This window comes from Nanorana parkeri, unplaced genomic scaffold (genome assembly GCF_000935625.1).
Source record: "Nanorana parkeri isolate BGI_ZX_2015 unplaced genomic scaffold, ASM93562v1 scaffold2109, whole genome shotgun sequence".
Lineage (NCBI taxonomy): Eukaryota > Metazoa > Chordata > Amphibia > Anura > Dicroglossidae > Nanorana > Nanorana parkeri.
In genome coordinates this window covers 109,587-120,458 of record NW_017308377.1, presented here as the reverse complement: position 1 = coordinate 120,458, position 10,872 = coordinate 109,587, and the positions used below count along the sequence as shown (strand labels likewise).

At 52.6% G+C, this 10,872-nt stretch overlaps 1 protein-coding gene across 1 annotated transcript in view; it reads right to left on the bottom strand.

Annotated features, from left to right (window-relative positions):
• LOC108800705 (M-phase inducer phosphatase 1-like) overlaps positions 1-10,872 on the bottom strand; it is a 28,188-nt gene that overhangs the window by 11,302 nt on the left and 6,014 nt on the right. The window contains exons 5-15 of the mRNA XM_018572693.1: positions 9,918-9,956; positions 7,869-7,905; positions 6,552-6,638; positions 4,327-4,440; positions 3,440-3,574; positions 2,593-2,664; positions 2,374-2,505; positions 2,199-2,294; positions 2,053-2,115; positions 1,584-1,682; positions 54-184 (exon numbers count right to left, since the gene is read on the bottom strand). Coding sequence (XP_018428195.1) covers positions 54-184; positions 1,584-1,682; positions 2,053-2,115; positions 2,199-2,294; positions 2,374-2,505; positions 2,593-2,664; positions 3,440-3,574; positions 4,327-4,440; positions 6,552-6,638; positions 7,869-7,905; positions 9,918-9,956 — 1,005 coding nt within the window. The remainder of the gene's footprint in view (positions 1-53; positions 185-1,583; positions 1,683-2,052; positions 2,116-2,198; positions 2,295-2,373; positions 2,506-2,592; positions 2,665-3,439; positions 3,575-4,326; positions 4,441-6,551; positions 6,639-7,868; positions 7,906-9,917; positions 9,957-10,872) is intronic.

The following is a 10,872-nucleotide window of genomic DNA, read 5'->3' as shown; positions in this document are numbered from 1 at the left end:
CAAAGGGAGGGAAGGGGGGGGGGGGGGGGGGGACACAGCGGGACGTCACTTACATTCGCGGCCCCCGCTCGGAGGAGAACTCGCAGTGGAAGATCACTACCACTCGCTTAGAGCCGTGAGATTGGATGGGGCTCTTCAGCAGGTAGTCTTGCAGCTCCTGCTCCATGTGTAGGTTGATGGCACCCTGCAAGAAAGACCCAACACGCGTCACATGTACAGGCTGCCACTGCGGCATCAATAAAACATGCAGAGGTTACAAAATCCGGAGGGAGCGGCGGCCTGTATAGTCCCAAATCCCCGGTCTGCACAATTTCCGTGCTCTACAGCGAGATAAAGTGTTCCAGTAGACGTCACAGCACCCAGCCTCCAGCGTTCTATGACCACATCCCAGACATGCATCCTGAGCAGCCAACGGCTGCTGCAACTCCGTATCCAAGCAACTGATCAGCAGATTGCACAGAGAACAGGGCCAACAGGGATTCTAGAGATGCATTCTTTCATATGACAGCACCCGACAGCAGCCCTAAAGATCACGGCCACATACGGCAGAGCAAGCAACAGTACCAATCGGGAGGAAAGGGATGATCGACGTTCAGACAGGACATGAAAGCAGACTCAAGATGGCTGCAGTATGAAGGGTTCTACTGTGGAGATGGAGGTTACCAGGGAATAAAAAGTAGGGATGCACCGATACTAGTATTGATAGCGAGTACTGATACTCGCTCAGATGCCTAGCCCGAGCACTTCCGGTATCATTACACGCTGCCCAGTTTCCCGATTGGCCGGGATGCTCCATGCTCTCTCGTCACTTGTGACTTCCCGGCCAATCAGGATGCCGGGCAGCGTGTAATGACGCAGCGCCCGGCATTCTGATTGGCCGGGAAGCTGGCTTCATCCCCCTTCGTCATGGAGCCGGCTAGATCAGAAAGCAGGGCGTCGCGTCATTACACGGCGCCCAGCTTCCCGATTGGCCTGCCAGACGGCTCAGGCTGGGTACCGGAGGAAGGCGGCGTTCTGGCTGGAGAGGCCCCGGGGGCGACAGGCTGGACATACTAAGGTAAGAGGGGACTTTCTTGTTAATCGGGAAGCCGGGTGGCGACTCTTTACAGGTCACCTGGCTTCCTGAATGGGACTTCCGTTACTCCGTAATTGGTATCGGCGAGTACCAAATTTTTTTTTTTTTTTATCGGTACCAAAATACCGGTATCGGTGCAAACCTAATAAAAAGTAATCAGCTTTACCACAGGAGAGGACTTGTGTGGGGGGCGGGGGGGACAGTAAGGTTGGAGTTCAGCTTTAACGTTTACAGGAAGCAGCAACATGTGCCGAGTGAAGCAGTTCCAGCCGAGTGTGACCATGGACAGGCACAGCTCTCCCCCTACCAGTCCAATATTTCAGATCTTCCGCTGGTGGCAAGCCCTGGTGTAGGGGGGCATTTTAGAACATCTCTCATTTGTGGACCTGAACCAACGGTTAGTGGGCAGGAAGGAGAAGCAGCAACATTGGTGTCAGACCCCCCCCCCACCCCCACAATTCAGAGGATGAAGCAGAAGACTCGGCAGCCTGAACGTCAATTAGCTCACCTTTATGTGACCGCCATCATACTCGTAGGGGTATCTGCAGTCAATGATGACACATCGCTCAATGAAAGGGTCATAGTGCCCATTTGATATCTTTATCATCTGTGGAGAGCAATGGCAGACAAGGGGAGGTCGTCAAGAGACCGGGACAGACAAGGGGAGGTCGTCAAGAGACCGGGACAGACAAGGGGAGGACGTCAAGAGACCGGGACAGACAAGGGGAGGACGTCAAGAGACCGGGACAGACAAGGGGAGGACGTCAAGAGACCGGGACAGACAAGGGGAGGACGTCAAGAGACCGGGACAGACAAGGGGAGGACGTCAAGAGACCGGGACAGACAAGGGGAGGACGTCAAGAGACCGGGACAGACAAGGGGAGGACGTCAAGAGACCGGGACAGACAAGGGGAGGACGTCAAGTGGGGGGGGGGGTCGTCAGAGACCGGGACACACAAGGGTTCAGAATGACTCACCATCTCCGGGGTGATGTACCGTAGCTCTTGGTGTTTCCCGCTCACGGTGGGAAAGAGGAAGACCTGGGGAAGGAATGGAGAGAGTCATTACTAGACAGACCCGAGCACTGGTAAGACTCTACTCATCATACCGCCGGAGCCAGTACCTGAGAGAAGTCTCCGATCAGATCCCTTTGGTCGCTGTCAAATATATTTTCTATGGTCTCTCTGGAGAAGGATTGCGAGCGGGCCAGGTGCGCAGTCTGTGGGTGAAGAGGGAGGACAGTCAGCATCTCAAAATAAGAGAGAACATCTTCAGGACACGCTGCGCCATACACGCACCCTTTCAGCGTCATGGTCATCCGTCACCTCAAACATGCTGCGCCGCCTCTTGATTTTATCCGGCACGTCTCCCTGTGCCCTCTCCGTCCTCTTCAGCGTAGGTCTGGACAGAGGGGATTCGGCCTCATAACACTGCAGAGATACAACAGACCTTCAGCACAATGTCCTCTACATCAGAGGAGAGGAAAGTAGGAGGGGGGGGGGGGGTCATCTACTCACCGGCCCCATGCGTCTTATAACAAGGGGAGCCGTCAGGAGACTGGCAACGCCGAGAGGGATCTCCGGCTCTGTCTGGAGGAGGAAACAAACAACATTTACTATATTTACCGTTAACCCCGGTCCTGCAGAATACAAGGGAGCGAAGAGGCGGACCTCAAATCGCATGCCGCCAGTGCAGCCGCCAATGACTCCCAGTCACATAGCAAGATATACACATCAGAACTGGGCATTAAAGGGGTTCTAAAGCCTCTGTTTTTTTTTTTCATCGATGTCGAGATCCGCCCAGCTGCGTGAGTGACAGCTGGTTCTTCCTATCTAGAGGCAGAGCCAGCTGTACCCGCCCCCTCCCGTTCAGCGCCGGCGGATCGGGGAGAATCCAGCCCCTCCCCCATCAGAATCGAGAGGTGAGCGAACGCCGGTATGTGTTCTCTCACCTCCCAATCTACTGAGCCGACCTGTGACAGTCTCATTGCCACACGTCGGCTAGAACTATGAGGTGAGTGTAACTCACGCACCTCATAGTTCTCCTTTAAACGTCGTCCTCTATATTTCACTGTGCACACAATGCAGAACACAGGCGAATGTTTATTTGTCTTTATGTGTGCAATGAAGTGGATTTAAAAAGCCTTTTTGTTTGATAGACTGGAGAAGGGTGAGGATCTCAAATGTGTATTGCTCTCTCCCCATTGGCGGGAGTCACTTCCTGCCCCAACTATGGGAAACTAAAGCTTTTGGACACCAATACATTATACAAACTTGCTGGTAGTTCCTTTCCACCTATTCCTTCATACTCCGAGTATAGTGACATGCACGCCCTACGGCGGGTGTCAGTATTACACGCCCTCACCTCTGTATCGTCTCCATCCAGCATATCCAGGAAGCCATCATCACTGCTCTCAGTACTGGTGGAAGTGCAGGAAGATTTCCTTACGAATGGCAAATCACAAGATCGAATCTCAAAATCCTTCACAGGTGAAGAAAACTAGGGAGAAAAATAACCAGGTCAAGCTTCAAATGTGAAATGAACAAAAATATAATTGTGCCCAAACGGTATCCCCCCCCCCAAAAAAAAAAATCAAGCAATTTCTCCTTAGAAATGGCTGCGCACCTTTCCCCGCGGCCAGGCAACTGCCCATACCAGGAGAGCGCCTTCCCCGCGGCCAGGCAACTGCCCATACCAGGAGAGCGCCTTCCCCGCGGCCAGGCAACTGCCCATACCAGGAGAGCGCCTTCCCCGCGGCCAGGCAACTGCCCATACCAGGAGAGCGCCTTCCCCGCGGCCAGGCAACTGCCCATACCAGGAGAGCGCCTTCCCCGCGCCCAGGCAACTGCCCATACCAGGAGAGCGCCTTCCCCGCGCCCAGGCAACTGCCCATACCGGCGCACCTTGCCCCCGCAGCCAGGCAACTGCCCATACCGGCGCACCTTGCCCCCGCAGCCAGGCAACTGCCCATACCGGCGCATCTTATAGCTATATCCGCAGTGTGAAATCATCTAAGGCACTGCTGCCTCTGACGGCTTGTTCACCAGAATTGGTGTGAGATTTGGCAACGTCGCTTGTTGTGCTGCTCACTGCCCTTTACTGGCGGCTCCAACATGAGGAAGCAAAGCCCAGCCCCGCCTGTGCAAACCATCAGCAGTACCGGTCCTCTTCAGTGAAAACCCACAACAAAGGAAGAGTTGCCACTTTCAGAGGAACAGACAATATTATTCCAGACAAGAGCTACAGCCTACCATACATGCCGGAGCCGACTTCTGCCTGTGCACCAGAGCCTCCTTCCCACTGGCATGCAACCGTGAGCGCACAGTGCCTCTGGGTCTTACTGGCAGCTTGAACTGGAAGGGCTCCTAAAAAAAATAAATTAAAAAAATTCAGAGTTAGGACTTACCGGTAACTCTATTTCCATTAGTCTTCCAGGACAGCATCACGAGATGGATAAAGCATCCAACACCAAGGGACCCCAGGTGGAGGAAAAGAAAAATCAGGAGGTAACAGGGAGGTAAGATAGTACACATCTTCCATACCTGAGCCGTGCTGGTGCTTGGAAGACCGGTATCCGCAGTCACTGCAAGTTGCAGAGGTAACTCCAGGATCCATGTCCGCAGAGCCTGTAGAAGAGAAGCCTGCCAGCGTTTCCTCTCAGTCACTACTGAGATCCATGCTGCATTAAGCACCAGCCGAGCCCTCCCCTTCCTGCTGCGCCGAAAACGAGGCTTGGAACGCACAAGCCCGGCGCCCGGAAATGACGTCACCCGCGCCGGAAGTGACGTACGCGGCCACCCGGCCTGGCCGTGGAACACGTCCCGAGGCCCTGAGAACCGGACAGACCCCTCTGAACGGCGGTCCACCGTTTCCCCTGACCAGCCAAGGGGGTTTCGTCCTCCCGGTACCGGCCCGCACTGGGCACTGAAGGGGGAAAGGAAGCCAGCCTCATCTCCTGCAGCGCTAGGAGAATCCCTGGGGCTCACACAAGGTAGGCAAACCTACCCCTCTGCCTTACACAGGCAGGCTATACATAAAAGGAAGACTTCCCGGGCAGTATCACCACATGGAAGCCCCTCTCAGCGTTCTGTGACGCGCTCCCCAGCTTGACTGAGGAAACACAAAAGACTGAGGGAGTGGAGGAGAGGAGGGTCTTTTAAACAGATTAAGTGACGTGTTTCCTGTGTGTGGGGGAGGAGATTCCATCTCGTGATGCTGTGCTGGAAGACGTTATGGGAAATTATATGATAAATGATCAACTCAATAGCAAGTCTGACATTACACTCGGGGGAGGGGCCCCAGAAACAAAACTTTGCATCAATCTCTTCTGGAATTAACCATGCTATGAGACACAGGGGTCAGAGGTAACGCAAGCTGAGGATTGTTGGCAGGAAACCTTCACATGTATATCACAAAGCCCTACACTGGCAATCTAGGCTAAAGAGGGTGAAGATAAGAATCTTAAAATGCATTACGTGTCCCCGGAACCCCTGAAGACAGACTTACACCCAGCCCGCTATATCTTTCCATTGGCGCTAAAACCCTGGTGCCCAACACAGCGTGCCAGCGTCTGGCATCAGGTAAACAAAAGCTTCTGCTCCTGGCACCACCGCAGCTAAAGTATAGGGCTGCAACAACTAATCGACATAATCGATTATTGAAAAAGTTGTCAACTTTTTCAATAATCGATTAATCGAATTCCGATCAGTTGGCCCTGTTCACAGCTCCACACGCTGTGCGCCGCACCTCCTCCCCACCTCACGCTCGACGCTGCCAGACCCGCTCGCACCCACGCGCCGCACCTCCTCCCCGCCTCACATTTCCTGCACATCCACGATCGGCAAGGCACGCGGGGAGGTGTAGTAAGGAGGAGCAGGGGCGGGGGGATGAGAGACGCTGTGTATAATGTGCTTTTGCTGGGTTTTGTAGTCCTCCATAGCCAGTGCCATTCTGCATTCATTGCTGTATAATTTTACACTTTCCATTTCACTATATTGCACACCACCACTATCTTTTTTCTTTTTTACTTCCACCGCTCCAAGCTTGCTCCTGTGATGGACTACAATCTCAATACAAACTAGTAGTTCTATCACTGGAGCCATTTTTTAAACTTTATTTTATTGTTTATCCGATTAACCGATTAATCGAACTTAATAATCGGCTAACTAATCGATTTTGAAAATAATCGTTAGCTGCAGCTCTACTAAAGTATAAATAGCGCCGGCCGCATCGCAATGCAGGCGCAGCTCAAATGTACACACAAGCCGACTAGTGTGCAGACCTGCCCGTTGTTAGCTGCACACCGGCTTCAGTGCCGCCCAGGCGGGAGGTAGGTGTAGTAGGTGGTGCCGTTCACATGGGCAGGAGGCGATCAGGGGACCCAACAGATGCTGTCTATTCCATGAACAAATTGCCCTATTAATCGCCCCAGACAGCCCGAGATTTCCGCTTCGTCAGCATCATATTTTACACTTACATTTTCTTTGTTTTCCGAGTCACTCAGATGAAACAATTCACAGTCCATCGATTCCGACAGGTTCCGCCGAAAAGAGAAGCCGCTTTGCTGCAGAGAGAAAGACAAAAGACCGAACAGAACATTTTTATAAGACGCTTCAGCGTGCACAGAACATTTACATTGGCGTGTTCAGGAATTTGAAGCCGAAAAAGGTTCCGGATTCCAAGGGCCTGTTACCGACATGATGCGGCATGACTGGTGCAATGCATCATCGCTACATCATGCCGCCACTCTCCCGTATAGTGCAAGAGCTGCTCAGTGCTGCATCCTGAACGGCCAGTAAAGGCAGCGGGCTATGATCACCAATCTACGAGACCACTTCACTTAGTCACCTGTTTTGCTTGACTGTTTTGGTGCAGTGACGCATGGGGGGGGTCTCAGCTGCCATTGGGATGTGCGTGATCCTTTGTGCGTTCCGGTGCCTTTAGAGAACTATGGGGTCAGTGTTTTTCCCCCCATTAGTTCTCCTTAGGGTAACGGGAGGACACAAACTAGCGTCCTCCTGTCACCCTAAGCTCAGTATATAGGGAGCTACAGCTCGCGGTATACTGAGACGCCGCAGTGGATCCCGACATGGACTTCGGGATCCGCCCAGCTGTGTCAGTGACAGCTGGCTCTGCCTATCTAGAGGCAGAGCCAGCTGCACCCGCCCCCTCCCGTTCCGCCAGTCAGCGCTGGAGGATCGGAGCGGGGAGCGGGGAATCCAGCCTCTCCTCCTTTCACAGCAGAGAGCCGTGACAGGATCGAGAGGTGAGCGGACGCTGGTATGTGTTCTCTCACCTCCCGATCTACTGAGCCGACCTGTGACAGTCTCGTTGTCACAGGTCGGCTAGAACTATGAGGGGAGTGGAAATCACTCATCTCATAGTTCTCCTTTATGGGAGGTCGGGCTTCCTCCTGACAAACCTGCACCCAATTTTATCTTCTGCCCCATGTGCTCCAAGATGGAGGCTCTGATGAGTTAGGACCGCACTATAAGAGGTGCCTCGGCGCATCTTTCACATGTTCTGCAGAAGACGTGTATCTAAACCTCCGTTTTTAACCTTAGCGTTGAGACGAGTTTTTTTTACATGCCGGCTGGCGAGTGTGCCGGGGGAAACTTTTTTGCTATTTTACTGTTAAAAGCCCATTCCGTGTGCACCGCGCTGTAAAGCTGGTGACGAATTGATGAGTGCGTTTATCATCCGTTTTGTTTCACTGCACATGCCAAACACCCCCCATACCACAAGACGATCTTGTCCAACCCCAACCGTACCACATCTGAAGTAATAGACTCACCGGCATGGATCTCCTTCTCCCGAGAGGCAGCTTGGCACTGAAAAGACACAGAAAAATCTTTACAGAAAAGCTCAACGACTATACAACACCGTCTGTAGCAGAAGAGTGGAAGAGTCACAGCATAGATGCCCCATCACACAGAGCACCTCAAGAGGGCAACAGCGAGCACGTCACACCAGTCCACAGATCAGGACTAATGGTCTGTAGCAGCTGAGAACTGTTAGGGGTTGTTTTGCAGATGGGATCGGGGCCCATGTAAAAAGAAAACCTCTCCCAATATGTGCCGACAGAGTCTACCTGCATTTCCATTGTCTGAAATGGAGTTCTGAATGGGGAAGGAGCAACAGTTATTTTACAGACTTGCTGCAGAGATGTGGGGGAAGGGAGAGAGGGTTAGTGTTCATTATCCATAGGACACCCACTTGTTCTCGGCACCGGAACATTTCTGGCGTGAGAACACATGAGCAGCCAGTAGGAAACATGCGGCTGCCATTAATGAGCCCCAATACCCCGAATCACAGGCCTGCAACTAAGCAGAAACGTAGCTTCTTCCATGTACGTGGCAGGTTGTGGACTGAATCCAAGGATCCCCATGACCAGACTTTCCAGAACCTGCAATTTTAGACTTCATGCTCCTCTCCGGAAGTATTTCCTTTAAGCATCCCCCTTAAAAAGGAGAACTATGAGGCAAGTGTTTTTCCCCATAGTTCTCCTAAGGGTCACAGGAGCACATATACTAGCGTCCTCCCGTCACCCTAAAGCTCGGTATATCGCGAGCTACAGCTCATTGTATACCGAGACCGCCGCAGTCGGGACGGATCCCGACATTACTGTCGAGATCCACCCAGCTGCGCGAGTGACAGCGGGCTCTGCCTATCTAGAGGCAGAGCCAGCTATAGCCACCCCCTCCCCTGTCACCAGTCAGGGCTGGAGGATCAGAGCGAATCAGTGCAGGGAGCCGTGAGGGACAGTCACGGCTCTCTGCAGGGACAGGGTCGAGAAGTGAGCGAGCGCCGGTATGTGTTCGCTCACTTCCCGATCTATTGAGCCGACCTGTGACAAATTGTCACACGTCGCCTCGAACTATGAGGATGAGTGAAAAGTCACTCACCTCAGTTCTCCTTTAATGCCTTGACCTGGAAGCTGGCAACACAGGCAGCAATAAGCCTGGCAGGGGACCTAACCCCCCCCCTCCCCCTTATGAAGGCTATGGAGCATGCTGGCACGAGAGCCTCTTTAGCCTTCCTAAAAAAGTGCACTGCAAGTAAATCCAATTTCAGCCCTATACTAACCTACCCCTGTGCAGCAGTATGCTCACCATATACTTTGTTGGAAGCAGCCATCCCAAAACAGGGCCTACACCAAATAGAACCCAAACCCAACAGCAGGCACCAAATACTAACCCGGTCATCAGGGGCATTTTCATAATGCATGTGGGGAGAATTAAACAGCAAGCACACCCCGACACTGAAGGTTTCCTCTTCTAGGGCTACACCAATAACAATCTGTGCTAAAATTTAGAGAATTCTCTCCAATTTGAGCAGCTGCTGATTGGACGGAGCAATGAACGGCTGATGAAGCTGGTGGGGTACCTGAAGTCACCGAGGACCAGTCGGATCAGACTCATGTTAGTGTACACACGCTCTTAAGGTGCCCGTGCAGTGTATGGAAGGCGTGCAACCGTTTCTACTGTACGGTCGCACGTCTTCCGTCGAACCAGCAGGCTGGAAAACCCGCCGGGAATCGTACGATTCTCGGCGAGTGAGTGGCCTGCTGGTTCGACAACTGCCGAACGGGCCACTGCCCGTTTGCAGTCATCGTAAGCCCGCCCCTCAGGGGGGCGGGATTGCGATCTGCATGTCCAAGATGGGCAGATCGTACGTTTTTTTTTAAGTACAGTGTATGGCCACCTTTATTTTACATCAGTTTTGGTTTCTAGGGGGTAAAGGTCAGACATCTTTGATGCAGAATGCACGCCGCTGCCCCGTCTATGGGGGTAGAAGGACATCTCCGGGGTATCAGTGTAATTCAAGGCGGAGAACCACTTACTTCACGCATCGGCCAGAGTCAAACATCGCCTTTTCGAACCTGAAACGTACAACATAAAAAAGGAGTTATTTCAGACCACGCAGGGCAAGATTGGAGTGTAACCACAGCAATACAGGTCTCAGATTCCACAGGAACCAACAGACAACCCAACAACAAACTTCCCGATCGTCATTATAACCTCCTCTAGTCTGTGGCTCGTGACCAACACAAATGACAAGTGACCAGCAACACAGATTATATTCTAGGAGGACAATGCCATCCCACCATACAGAGGACTACACAAGGAGTCAATGCCTGCCCAACTCCTACACCCCCCTGGACAGACAAGAGCCCCGCAAACTCCTCAACTTTCATTCTCCCGGCCCGAGCAGAGCAACTCAAATAGCAAAATTTTGACCTTGTGAAAAGTTGGACCTCGCAGAGGGACTGCTGGGTGCGGCTGTGGCAGCCAAGAGTCCCACTATGAGGCTTATGATGTCCATTGCAAACAAACTACAGATTTGCTTAAATGCAAACCCCACTGATGGCACATCTAGCCGTTCGGCTGTCCAGATGTGAAATACCCGGCATCTCCTGTTGGGGGGGGGCATGCAAGACTTGCTTTCCTCCCACATGACCGTGCTGGTGCTTGGTTGAGCACAAAGGGGCAGGGAGCAACTGCCGAGCCACAAGAGTAAGGGAACGAGCAGGTACTTCTCTTTGCTGCAGGGACTGTGGCATTAAAGGGGAGGACCCCCCTAAATGGCTGTCACTAGAGTGGCCTTCTTGCTCTTTACCCGGCCTGAGCAGAGGAGACTTAAAAACTTTGGGGTGAGCAAGCGAGGACAGAAGGGAAATTCCTTTGCGAGCTTCATTTTGCAGATGCAACTTCCAGGGCAGTCAACAAGATCATTGCTGCACGAGATATCGGTCCTGGAACCATCATGGAGGATAGGAAGTGGCTTTTTTTAAGCAC